Below are 14135 nucleotides of genomic sequence, written 5' to 3'. Positions count from 1 at the left end.
CATACAACAAAATCAAAGTCAGAACTCTATGTTATTCATCAAATCTAATATTTATCAATGAGAACTTCAAAATATTTTAATAAAATCAAAAACAAAGTTATGGTTTAGTTGGACCTAATTGTAACAATCTCAAAAACATAAAAATTATAAGAATTGGGTAAGAATTGAACTCACATAAAGCAAAAATAGGTAAAACCAGCTTAAAGAGCTCTCCCTATGTCTTTTTGATCCAAAATTGAAGAAGAATTGCATATCTTCAATTTCAATTTATTTGTTTTAATTTCAATAATATTACAAATTTTCCATTAACTAGCTTTATTTTATTATTTTTTTCTCCTTATGCCGTCTCATCTTTTAATTTAGGCATAATTATTTCTTAATTCCTCCCTCATTTATTAATTAAGCCATTTAGTCACTTAATTTTTATAATTAGCAAGTTTTGCACCTTTTTCAATTTAATCCTTTTCAATTAATTAACTATCGAAACGTTAAAAATTTTCAACGAAACTTTAATACTACCTTAATGACACTCCGTAAATATTTATTAAAATCTTTACGACTCAGTTTATAGAAACAAGGTCCCGATACCTCACTTTCTAAAACCACTTGACCTAATTAATCTTTATAAAACACAAATTACCATTTCGAAAACTTTTTTTTAAAACCATATTTAACTATTAAATATTAAATAATAATATTTACGAACTTAATTCCTGGATTTGGTGGCTAGGAACCACTAATTTCGACACCACTGAAAATTGAGCAGTTACAACTCTTCCCCCTTAGGAAATTTCGTCCTCGAAATTGTTAGCTGAAAATAGATTTGGATATTGGGATCTCATTAATTCTTCTATTTCCCAGGTATCTTTTTTTGAACCATGCCAATGCCACAAGACTTTACTAATGGTACTCGTTTATTCCTCAATTCTTTGACTTCCCGAGCTAAAACTTTCACTGGTTCCTCCGAATACGTCAAATTTGGTTGTAACACAATTGCACTATGAGGAATCACATGTGAAGGATCAGTTCTGTACCGTCTCAGCATCGATACGTGGAACACATTATGGATTTTCTCAAGTTCAGGAAGCAAAGCTAATCTATAAGTTATAGGGCCAATACTTTCAACAGTTTCACACGGTCCAATAAATCTCGGACTCAACTTTCCTTTCTTGCCAAACAGTAACACTTTCTTCCACGGAGAGACTTTTAAGAATACCCAATCACCAACAACAAATTCTATATCTTTTCTTTTCAGATCTGCATTTGATTTCTAAAGATCAGATGTAGTTTTCAAACTGTCTCAAATAATCCGAACTTTATCCTTAGTTTCTCGGATCAAATCAACTCCTACCATTTTGGATTCACTCAGCTCAGACAAATATAATAGTGTTTTACATTTTCTCCTATACAGAGCTTCAAATGGTGCCATTTTTATACTGGATTGATAATTGTTATTTTATGCAAATTTAGCTAACGGTATATACTTTTCCCAGCTACCTTCAAATTCAAGTATACAACATCTCAACATATCTTTTAAAATCTGAATCACTCGTTCTGATTACCCATCAGTTTGAGGATAAAATGTTGTGCTGGAATTAAGCTTAGTGCCAAGAGCCTCATGAAGTTTACTCCAAAATCTTGATGTAAACCTCGAATCTCAATCCAAAATAATGGATATTAGAACTTCGTGTAATCTCACAATCTCATATATATATAATTTCGCTAATCTCTCCAAAGTAAAGTCTGTTCTGACTGGAATAAAATGTGTCAATTTAGTCAATCTGTCAACAATCACCCAAATCAAATCTTTTTTTCTTGAAGTTACAGGTAAGACAGATACAAAATCCACTATGACTCGCTCCCATTTCTATTCAGAAATCATAATATGTTATAGTAAACCTGTTGGTACTTGATGTTCTGCTTTCACGTGTTGACAAATCAAACATTTAGCTACAAACTCAAAAATTTCTCGTTTGAGACCCGACCACTAATACATCGGTTTCAAATCACAATACATCTTCATGTTGCCCGAATGATAGTGTACGCGCTACTGTGAGCTTTAGAAAGAATATCATTTTTCAAATCTAAATTATTCAAAACACAGATTCTATCACGATAACACAATGTACCACTATCATCAACACTATACTCTGAATCCAAATTATTCTGAACCATCTACCGTTTCAACATCAACTTTGGATCATCATCTTGCAATTCCCGAATTCATTATAGAAACAGAGGTTTTATTCTTAACTCTACTAATACAGAACCATCTTCATTAAGATTTAAATGAGTGTTCAATGCTTGAAGTGCAAACAATGATGACTTTCAACTAAGTGTATCCGTAACTACATCAGCCTTTCCAAGATGGTATTCAATAACCAGATCATAATCTTTCAATAATTCTAACAACTACCTTTGTCTCAAATTCAATTCTTTCTGAGTCATCAAATACTTTAAACTTTTGTGATTTATAAATATGTTTTAAACTTTTGTGATCTGTAAATACGTGACATTTCTTGTCGTATAAATAGTGTCTCCAAATCATCAAAGCAAATACAATCGTGGCCAACTCGAGATCATGTGTAGGATAATTCTTCTTATGCGACTTTAATTGCCGAAAAGCATACGCTACTACTTTTCCTAACTGCATCAGTACACAACCCAAACCATTGAAAGATGCATCACTATAAACAGCATACGCTACTCCAGATTCAGGCTAAGTCAAAACTAGGGCTTCCATCAACATTCTCTTCAGCTGATCAAAACTTTGTTGGCACTTATTGGACCAAAAAAACTCAACATTGTTCTGTAATAATCTGGTCATCGGTGTAACAATAATTGAAAATTTTCTAACAAAACGTCGACAGTAACCTGCTAAACCCAGAAAACTTCACACTTTTGAAATATTTTTCAGAGTTTTCCAATTTACCATAGTAGAAACTTTACTCGAATTGAATCTAATCCTATCAGCTGATACTATATGACCCAAAAATCCAACCTCTCAAAGCCAAAATTTACATTTACTAAATTTTGCATACAACTGCTTTTCTCTCAAAGTCTATAGTATGATCCTCAAATTTTGTGCATGCTCGAATTCTGTCTTTGAATAGATTAGTATATTCGAATTCTGTCTTTGAATAGATTAGTATATTGTCAATAAACACAACAACGAATCTATCCAAATGAGGTTGAAAAATCTGATTCATTAAATCTATAAAAATAGTAGGGGCATTAGTCAAACCAAATACCATTACCAAAAACTCATAATGATCGTAACGAGTTCTGAAAGCAGTCTTTAGCACATCACAATCTTTAACCTTCAATTGGTAATACCCAGATCAGAGGTCTATCTTCGAGAATAATGTGGCACATTTTAATTGATCAAACAAATCATCGATACGTGGAAAAAGGTATTTATTTTTAATTGTGACTCTGTTCAACTGTCTATAGTCTATGCAGAATCTCAAAGAACTATCTTTCTTTTTCACAAAAAAACAGGTGCACCTTAGGGAGACATTCTCGGTCTAATAAACCCTCAATCTAATAACTCTTGCAATTGTTCTTTCAATTCTTTTAGTTCAGTTGGTGCCATATGGTACAGTAATATTGATATAGGTGCAGTTTTAGGAATCAAACCAATCACAAACTCAACTTCACGATCAGAAGGTAAACCCAGCAACTTTTCAGGAAATACATCAACGAACTCACTAACAATTGGTAACTGATCTAGTTTTGATTCTGAATCTCTAGTATCAAACATATATGCTAGAAATGCTTCATTACCTTTTGATACTAAAAATAGCTGACCTTAGGTTGATTAATCGAAATTTCTTTCTAATTAAAACCCCTATTGTCGTATTAACTCATTCTATGGACTCTCTTATTAGATTTGACTCAAATCTTGTAGATTTTTGTCATCCTATCTCTAGGATTGCATGCAACTCCGCTTAATTATGAAAGATCTATTCTTAAACAGGGACTTTTGCTCCACTAAATAAGCACATCAAAACCTGAGTTAATATCCTGGAATATTAAATCAAGGATTAAAACTCATAACTAAGAATAAAAAAAGTATTTATCATATATTTCAAGTAATAATAAAATTTGTCTTAGGTTTCATCTCCCGTAGGTATTTAGGGAGTTTAGTTCATAACGACAGGGGAAAAGATCTTAAAATTAGGAAAATAACAAAATATAAGAAATCCAAAAACTTCGGTAGAAATTGAATAGAGATATTCAGGCTTGAAGTAATTCCTGCTTCCGAGCTGATTCCAATGGCTGTCTTTGAGTATTTTTTACTTTCTGCTCTCCGTATCCCCTTTGATCCTCTTCTAGGGTGTTTTTATAGACTTTGGAATGCCCAATAGCCCAAAATTAGCCTTTTCCAAATAGAATTAGACTTGGGCTCGACAGGGACACGGCCGTGTGCCACGCCCGTGTGAAGGTGCTCAGGCCGTGTGCAATTCTGACGTGGTTTAATGTCGACACGGCCATGACAAACTGGCATGTGGCTAGCCCGTGTGTAACACATGGGCATGTGGATTACCTGTGTGGAAGTTCCTAGGCCGTGTGAACCACTGATTTTAGCCTATTTTGTCTGTTTTTTGGCCCGTTTCTTGCACTTTTCACTATCCTATGCTTTCCTGAGTAAAAAACATGAAATTAATGAATTAGGAGCATCGAATTCAATAAAACCAAAGATAAATTATTCATAATTATGCCAAGCATGGGATAAAAATATGTATATATTATGGTTTATCAAATATCCCCACACTTAAGCATTTGCTTGTCCTCAAGCAAAATCCTCAAGGCACAGTTAAATAAATTCTTCTCGATTTATAATTCTCATCAAGAATGTTTCAAAGTAACCCACAAGTAATCACACATTGAGAATTCAACTAAAAGAACATTAAAGTTTCAAACAATCCAAGTTGAGCATTTTAATCATAAGATCACAGGTATCCCCCTTTATCTAGGTAATTACCTTTAATTCTAAGTCGACAAGGGTTTACATCCTCACTAAAGATTCACTCAAATCATTCAAGGTGTTTAAGGTTCAATAATTAAGCACTCAATAGTCAAACATGAAAAGTTATTACCATAGGCTTGCATGAAAATCAAATCTCCACCACTTATAAATGAGATGATACACAATCAAAAGGTCTTTAACAGGGTTGTAATGGGGCTTGGGTTAAAGGTGTAGATAAAGGTTGAAAAGAGGGTTCGTATCGAGATTAATTTAATAGATTAACAGTCTTAGAGACATAAATTATAAACAACTGCCAGAATTAAAACTATCCAAAACTAATGAGGTGAACTTTTTTCTCAATATAAGAACTTTGACTTATCCAAACTTTCTATAACAATATGTAATTATATGAATAAATATTCAATTTTTTTTATGAATAAGAAAAAAAATGGGAAGTACATAATAAGAAATAATTCAGTAACTGAAATGACGAACAAAGCTAGGTAACTAATCAAATCAAATCTCGATAAAAAGGGAGTTAGTACAAAGGGAGAAATTCTTAACGAATCAAAAAGGGTTAAGTTGTAGGTTATCATTCACGGGAAAATCAAGAAACAATGTTAATGCTCAAAGGGGTTCATTAAGGGTCAATTATGTGGGTAGACTTTTTGTGGGATAAGTGGGTTAAAACCTAAGTGCCTTTATCATCTCAGTATATCACATCAAAGGTGTGGTCTTGATATGCACAATCGAAGCAAGTTCTAGAATAGCAAATCAATGTTGACACACTCATAACCAATAAAATAAGTGAGAAAGGAAAATATATGCTCTAAAAGGCTCAAAATCTAAAAAAAATTATGGGCATTTGATGTCTATCCTGTAAACTTAGAACTTCAAGATAATACCTCAATTCAGGGAGACAACCTAGCAATTTTAATTCTCAAAAGTCAACTTATCATGCTTAATTTTCTACTGTCTCAAAGTTAGACAATCAATGCACAATTACCTATGTTTTGATCCAAAACATATCAATAAAAATCATAAGTTAATCAAAATTCATTTTAATAGTAATATAAGAAAATTATTTGAGAAAAATATATAATTCAGGGATTTTCTGATAATCATAATATCATAACCCGCCCCATACTTAAGATGTACAGTGTCCTCAATGTACAAAGATAGATAATAACAATATAAACATAATATCAAAAGAGAGGGGAAGAAGCGAAACTACCCTGAATTTGGATGTATTCCTTGGAATAGTGGGAGTGGATTTGTAGACATTGTGAATGAAATGCATGTGGAGCTAGGTAGAGGTGAAGGTGTTGGTAGAGGTTGGGTTCCACAATCACAGCGCCAAGCGAAAAGGTTATCGTGGTGGTTGGTGTCATGGCGGTTATGGTCGTGGTCGAGCAGGACATGGAACTCGTGGATTATCTAACCACATAGGATTGTTTGTATATTCTTGAGTAGCACCAATCAACTGACCTTTTTGAAACTACGATATCACCAGTAATGTTTTAGGGAGTTATATCGATGGGGTTGTTATGGTTACTCATAATGAAACAGCCAGAACATTAATGGGTTCAAAATATACTAATGAAAGTCCTTTTAGAACATGAAATGTGTAAATAAAAATAAAAATAAAAATAAAAGTAAAAATAAAAATAAAAACAAAAGGGAAAGCAAATGAAAATAAATGGACTCAAAAGTCATCATCAGTAGCTGGATCGTGAGGTGGTGGTGCTAGAGGCGAAATGTACAAATGCTGGCAAATCTGCTACAGAGTCGCCTTTATGCTATCGAATCGCAGAGTACAATATTGCTCAAAGCGATTCAGGTGGTCAGAAATTTCTGTCAATGAAGTAGCTGCATGAACTGGTCTGTGACTCGGCGGTGGCTGAGAAAGTGGGTCCTCATAGAATGAATGGATATTGTCAGGAATATCCTCGGGGTCGTCCTCATCAGTGGCTCATGCTAGTTGTTACTGAGGAGGATTGAACCCATGACAACGCTCTATCATCCTCATGTGGAGCATACTTGAGATGCCTTTTAGGGACATCAAGACGATGAATGTGAGCGATGAGGACTACACCGATGTGTTTAGAGCCCAAAGTGTCGAGCTAGACGAGTCATGTAAGGGCCGATGCTGATAACTCCTTTTCAGTGTGGATCAGTTTGATGGCGAAAAACGAGGGCGATGAAGTATGAGAGATCAAAAACATGCCCTTACCTCATGGTCCATAAGAAGTATGCGTCGTGAGTGTTAATGACGCCAGTGCTCTTTCGTCGCCCTGTTAAGGTGTGGGCTAAAATGGTGTGGAGATATCGTAATGCTAGAGATAGAGGCGATGCCTTAGACAGCTGAGGTCATAGATGCATGTAGCTGGCATGAGGGCTGCCCAACATGAGGAAAGTGCATAATGGATATGACGGTGGAGATGAGGAAAATTGTCGGCCTCCATAAAGTCTTTTGTATAAAGTCCTAAGGCAACTCCGAATTTTGGGACACTCAATTGCCGCACTAGACTGCTAAGATAGAATTGGACTGTGCCAGGGTCGTCGTACTCCGCCATAACCGTCTGTAGTTGAAATGTCAAACAAAGTTCCAAAGTGAAATCTAGGTACGTCGGCTCAATAATGTCGAAGAAGCGATCCCAATGAGTGGTAACGAGGAGGGCCCAAACTGAGTCAGCTAAGAGAACCTGCTCTAATATGGCCCAATTGACGGAACGACCCACACCAAGGGGTCAGGCACGTAGAATTTGAAACAACTCCTCCTGAGGTCCTGATGGAAATTGGAGGAAAGGATGGTGTATCTCAGTGGTTGCGGTTGAGGATATTGGTCCTTTCTATTTTTTAGAAGAGGGAATGACAGTTTTCTTGCCTCTTGTGTTTGTCATAATGTTCTACGAAAGTAATCACATAATTCGAATCAACATAATAGCCGACCGAAAAAGAAATAATCGTCTAAGTGCAGCTAAATTAGGCAGACGTAGTAAGTAGAATCGTAATACCTAGTAGAAAACTAAATAATTGAGTACTAAATAAATATATATAAAAATAAATGAGCAAGCAAAATACAAATTAAATCAGAAAAAAATGTCCCTAAAATATATGTAGCATATTGCGAATGTCCAAAATTAACTTAAGTATAAAATCAAGAAAAACTGTAACTGAGTAAGAACCACAATATCAGTAAAGGAATAGTAATAATAATAATATATCAATCGAATAGGAATAAGATAGAATAGTAATAAAGAAATAGGAGTAATAATAGTAATAATAAAAATAATAGTAATAATAAAATGATTAAAATAATGTAAAAGAGTGAGAGGTGCAAGAGAAGAAACCGATAGTGGTGGTCGGTGGTAGGACACAGAGGCATGTGGTGGTGCTTGGTAGTCTGAGGGGAAGGAGAAGGTAGAAGAAGAAAGGAGGAAAGGAACAGAGAGGGAGAAGGAGGAAACAAAAAGAGTACGGGAAAAGAAAAGGGACAGAAAAATAGAAAAGGAGAAGGGGGCTGATTGAAGAAGATGGGGGAATATTGAAGAGTGAATAGTAGGTTTAAATAGTATTTAGGGTTAGGGTTTTTAATTAAGAAGAAAAAAAGGGGGCCATGGTCATGTAGGCCCAGTTTTGGACCACTAGGCCGTGGTCCATGCACGTGTGGTGTGCTCCTAGTCCGTGTTTTTCGTGAAATTTTAAGTCAGTATCACACACAGCCTTTTAGACACACCCATGTCCCATGCCGCACGACCGCGTCACACGGCTGTGTGCTTATTTTTTCTCTTCTCCCACGCCCATGTTAGGTCCTACACACCCGTGTCTTGATTTGTACTTATGGTTTGATGATTTAAGTTAGTGTCGCACACGACCTGTGGACACGCCCGTGTGTCTAGGGCCGTGTGGCACGGCCATGAGCTGATTCGTTCACTTATCCCATGCCTGTGTGTGTTCCAACACGCCCATGTTATGTAATCAGGATTGCCCACGGCTTTTGGGCACGGCCGTGGCATAAGCCCGTGTGCCATTTTGACTTGTTGAAAGTTTCAGTGTTTGTGCAAGTTCCCACACGGTCTCAGGCACGCCCATGTTCACGACCGTGTGACTTACACTGCCACCTCGCACGGCCGTGGTGATTTAACGCATGCTGTGCCTCTGCTAATTTTTGGGGAATTAAAAGAGCAGTTTCAACACGGCCTGGGACACGCCTATGTCCCTTAGCTGTGTGATGCACACGGTCGTATCGCACGATCGTGGCTATTTATCGTAGCCCGTGTGTCATCCTGTCTTGGGGAAAATGTTTGTCCTATTTTAACATGACCATAGACACGCTCGTGTCTCCAATTCGTGGTGAGCACACGGCCTAGGACACGCCCATGTGTCTAGCCGTATGTGCCAAAAATACCTACAGTTAAATTATGAAAAATGAAAGAAAAATAAAGTTATTTAGTGGGGTTAGTGCTCGGGTTGCCTCCCGAGGAGCACTTCTTTAAAGTCTAATCTTGACATCACGTTGTGGGCATATTCAAGTAGGTTCGCAGAGCTGTAGCTCCTCTCTATTATTTTTAAAATCCTCACAGTTATAAAGTTAAAGACGATGCCTGTTTACCTTGAAAGTGCCTTGGGTTAGATGACTTACCTCTACTATGCCATATGGAAAAATGGTTTGGATTACGAATGGACCTGACCATCATGATTTTAGCTTCCCAGGAAACAATTTGAGCCTTGATTTGTATAGTAGGACAAGATCTCCAACTTCAAATTGCTTGTGTTGCCTTAAGCGAGCATCATGGCGGCGCTTTATGGCTTCTTTGTATAATCGTGATTTCTCATATGCATTAGCTTACCATTCATCTAACTCATTCAGTTGCATCAATCTCTTCTCACTTGCGAGTTTAGGATCAAAGTTTAGGAATTTTATAGCCCAAAATGCTTTATGTTCTAGTTCAAATGGTAAATGACAACTTTTCCCATAAACAAGTTTGTAAGGAGATGTTCCTATGGAGGTCTTATAAGCAGTTCTATAGGCCCATAAAGCATCATCTACCTTCACTACCCAATCTTTCGTATTTGACTCTACAGTCTTTTCTAAGTTACGTTAAACTCTCGGTTTGCGACTTCGATTTGTCCACTAGTTTGAGGATGGTAGGGGTAGCTATTCTGTGTTAAACTCCATATTTTTTAAAGGTTTTATCAAATTGAACATTACAGAAATGAGTGCCCCTATCACTGATAATTGCTTTAGGTGTTCTGAATCGAGAGAAGAGTTTCTTAAGGAACCTCACCACCACTTTAGCATCATTAGTAGGTAAAGCTTGGGCTTCCACCCATTTGGACATATAATCAATAGCTACTAAGATGTATTTATTCCTGAATGAGCTAGGGAATGGACCCATGAAATCAATACCCCATACATCAAACATTTCACATGAAAGCACGTATGTTTGAGGCATTTATCACAAGAAGTAACCTACCTGTTGGCGTCTTTGAATAGTGTGGGCCAATAAAAACCTGATTCGAGCATTTTATGTATGGTTCTAGTCCCGCTATAATATCCTCCAGTCGGTCCTGAGTGGCAATGTTCCAAGATCATAATTACTTCTGACTTCGTGACGTATCTTCTAATTACTTGATCTGTACATATATGGAAAAGTAAAGGATCTTCTCAAAAATAGTTTTTCACATTAGTGAAGAATCGTTTCTTTTGCTAATGTGTCAACCCTTTTGGTGTAATTAGCAGCTAAATAATTTGCAATGTCTACAAACCAAGGTTCCTCAGAGTCAGATGTAGCAAAGAGTTGTTCTTCAGGGAATGAGTCATTTATCTCATGTTCATCATGCTCCTGGATATGTGGGTTTTCTAATCTAGATAGATGATCTGCTGCAAGATTTTCTGATCCCTTTTTATCTTGAGTTTCTAAATTGAATTCCTGTAACAATAAAATCCATCTTATTAGTCAAGGTTTTGCATCTGTTTTAGTAAGGAGGTAACGAAGTGCTGAATGATCAGTGTAAATGACAACTTTAGATAATATTAAATATGGTCTAAATTTATCGAATGCAAAAACCACAGCCAGTAATTCTTTCTCAGTCGTAGTATAATTTTCTTATGCGACTATCAATGTCTTGCTAGCATAACAAACGGTTGAAAATGCTTGTCTTTTCGCTGTCCAAGAACTGCACCTACTGCAAAATCACTCGCATCACATATTAGTTCAAAGGGTAAATTTCAATTAGGTGCAACTAAAATTGGTTCATTAATTAATTTATCCTTAAGAGTATTAAATGCTTCTAAACATTCCTGACTGAAATTGAAAGGCACATCTTTTTCTACTAAGTTCGTTAAAGGCTTAGCTATTTTAGAAAAATCTTTAATAAATCTTCTATAAAATCCAGTATGACCTAAAAAGCTTCGAATAGCCTTAACTTAATTAAGGGGAGGTAATTTCTCAATAGTTTCAACTTTTTCTTTGTCAACCTCGATCCCCTTGCTAGAAATTTTGTGGCGTAACACAATCCCTTCACGAACCATGAAGTGACATTTTTCCCAATTCAATACAAGGTTCGTTTCCTCACATCTCATTAGAACTCATTTTAAATTTTTAATGTAAAGATGGAAAGAGTTACCAAATACTGAGAAGTCATCCATAAACACCTCCATAATGTCTTCTATGAGTTCATCAAAAATGGCCAACATGCATCGCTGAAAAGTAGCAAGGGCATTACATAATCCAAAAGGCATTTTTTGATAAGCAAACGTACCATATGGACAAGTAAATGTCATTTTCTCTTGGTCCTCAGGAGCTATTGGGATTTGGAAGTAACCTGAGAGTCCATCTAGGAAGCAATAATACATATGCCCAAATAATTTTTCCAACATTTGATCAATGAATGGTAAGGGGAAGTGATCTTTTCTTGTGGCATCGTTCAATTTCCTATAGTCAATGCAAACTCTCCATCCCGTGACTGTTCATGTTGGGATCAATTCATTCTTCTCATTAGCCACAACAGTCATGCCTCCTTTCTTAGGGACAACCTGCATAGGACTCACCCAAGAATTGTCAGAAATAGGATAAATAATTCTAGCATCTAGAAGTTTAATTACCTCAACTTTTATGAATTCTTTCATGTTAGGATTCAGTCATCTTTGAGCTTGAACGCAAGTTTTATATTCATCTTTCATTAAAATTTTATGTGTGCAGAAAGAAGGACTGACCCCTCTTATGTTAGAAATCTTCCAAGCTATAGCTCTTTTATGCTCCTTCAATACTTGAAGTAATTCGTCCTTTTTAGTTGGTTGTAAATCTGAAGCAATGATCACTGGTAATGTGGAATTATTTCCAAGAAACGCATATTCTAGGTGATTTGGTAATTGCTTTAATTCCAATTTAAGAGGTTCTTCAACAGAGGGTTTTAATTTTAATTTATTGTTTACCTCAATACCCTCATAAATCTTCTGTCTCAATGAAGGCTCATTAGAATTTAGTTAATCGTTTGTCTTACCTATCGTAGAATCATCATCATTTACCTCCTCTCCTTGGGCAAGACATAGTTCCAATGTGTCCTTATGTACGATTTCCTATAAAGAATCTTGTGTAGCGTGATTAATAGAATCAATAAAATAACAGGAGTCATCTTGTTCTCTAGAAAATCTCATGGCATAATAAATTTTAAAAATAATATCTTCGTCACCTACCCTAAGCACAAGTTTACCGTCACCCACATCAATAACAGCCCTAGCAGTGGCTAAAAATGGGCGACCTAAAATTAAAGGCACCTCAACATCCTCATCCATGTCAAGCACAACAAAATAAACAGGAAATATGAATTTATCTACTTTTACGAGTACTTCCTTGATAATACCCCTAGGATATTTAACAGATCTATCAGCTAGTTGAATACTCATCATAGTAGGTTTTGGTTCCCCAATGCCAAGTTGCTTGAACATTTTGTAAGGCATCAAATTAATGCTAGCGCCTAAATCAACTAGTGCCTTCTCAACATATAAACTACCAATTAAGCAGGGAATAGTAAAACTTCCTGCATCTTTCAGTTTGGTTGGCAGTTTATTTTGGAGTATGGCCAAGCACTCCTCATTGAGTTCTACTGTAGGCAACTCTTCAAACTTCCTTTTATTTGTTAAAAGCTCTTTCAAAAATTTTGCATATGTAGGCATCTGCGAGATAGCTTCAACAAAAGGTAAGTTAATATGAAACTGTTTAAAAAGTTCAAGAAATTTACCAAATTTTGTATCCATGCCGTCTTTCTTCAACCTTGCTGGATACGAGATTGGTGGTTTATATTCCCTCAGCATCGATTTTTCATTATTTTTGGGTTTTACCTCCTCATCTTCTTTTCTGTCAGCTTCTTGTGGCAGCTTCTTTTCAGATTCATCTAATAATTTCCCACTCCTTAGTGTAACTGCTTTCACATGCTCTTTTGGATTGGATTCGATGTTACTAGGTAGACTCCCTAGTGATCTCTCTGAAATCATCTTAGCCAGCTGTCCTATTTGATTCTCGAGCCCTTGAATTGATGATTGTTAATTTTTAAGTGCAGTTTCAATGTTCTGAAAATGGGTTTTCGCAACTGAAATAAACTTTGTCATCATCCTCTCAAGGTTCGGCTTTTTCTCTTGCTGGTAAGGTTATTGTTGATAACCTAGAGGGGGTGGTAGTCTCTGATTCCCTTGGCCTCCCTATGAGAAATTTGGGTGTTCCTCCAACCTGCATTGTAAGTGTTACGATAAGGATTATTTTGAGGTCGAGGATTATTACCCATATAATTCATTTGCTCGTTCTCCATGTTGGGGCCGTAGGGTGGGTATTCTGAATTGCTCATTCCACCTCCACTTGCATCGCACTGCATTACTGGATGTACCTACATAGAACCAAATAAACCATCAATCATTTTATTCAAGAGTTCTACCTGATTTGAAAGCATAGTAACTGAGTCGATGTTAAAAACGCTGGCTGCTTTTGCCGGCTTTGTCCTGATGACTTGCCACTGATAATTGTTCAGTGACATCTCTTCTATGAACTCATAAGCCTCTTCAGGTGTCTTATTAATGATGGTTTCACCGGCAACTGCGTCGATCATTTGTCTAGTTGAGGGATTCAAACCGTTGTGGAAAGTTTGAACCTGTAGCCAAAGAGGT

At 36.3% G+C, this 14135-nt stretch overlaps 1 protein-coding gene across 1 annotated transcript; it reads right to left on the bottom strand.

The window, feature by feature from the left end:
• Positions 1-850: 850 nt before the first annotated feature.
• LOC108450888 (uncharacterized) lies at positions 851-1429 on the bottom strand. The gene is made up of 2 exons (XM_017748656.1): positions 1352-1429; positions 851-1270 (listed from the first exon to the last, which is right to left on the bottom strand). Exons 1-2 carry the CDS (start codon positions 1427-1429, stop codon positions 851-853), a joined length of 498 nt encoding a protein of 165 aa, XP_017604145.1.
• Between the last annotated feature and the right edge of the window lie 12706 nt (positions 1430-14135).

The sequence above is a fragment of the Gossypium arboreum genome, chromosome 5 (assembly GCF_025698485.1).
Source record: "Gossypium arboreum isolate Shixiya-1 chromosome 5, ASM2569848v2, whole genome shotgun sequence".
NCBI lineage: Eukaryota > Viridiplantae > Streptophyta > Magnoliopsida > Malvales > Malvaceae > Gossypium > Gossypium arboreum.
This window is presented reverse-complemented; position numbering and strand designations above follow the sequence as displayed.

Bases quoted from the DNA above. Each gene is read 5' to 3' on its own strand.
- LOC108450888 (XM_017748656.1), bottom strand. From the start codon at position 1,429: ATGGCACCATTTGAAGCTCTGTATAGGAGAAAATGTAAAACACTATTA. The intron at 1,271-1,351 runs GTAGGAGTTGAT...TCTGATCTTTAG, and splicing joins AGCTGAGTGAATCCAAAATG to AAATCAAATGCAGATCTGAA.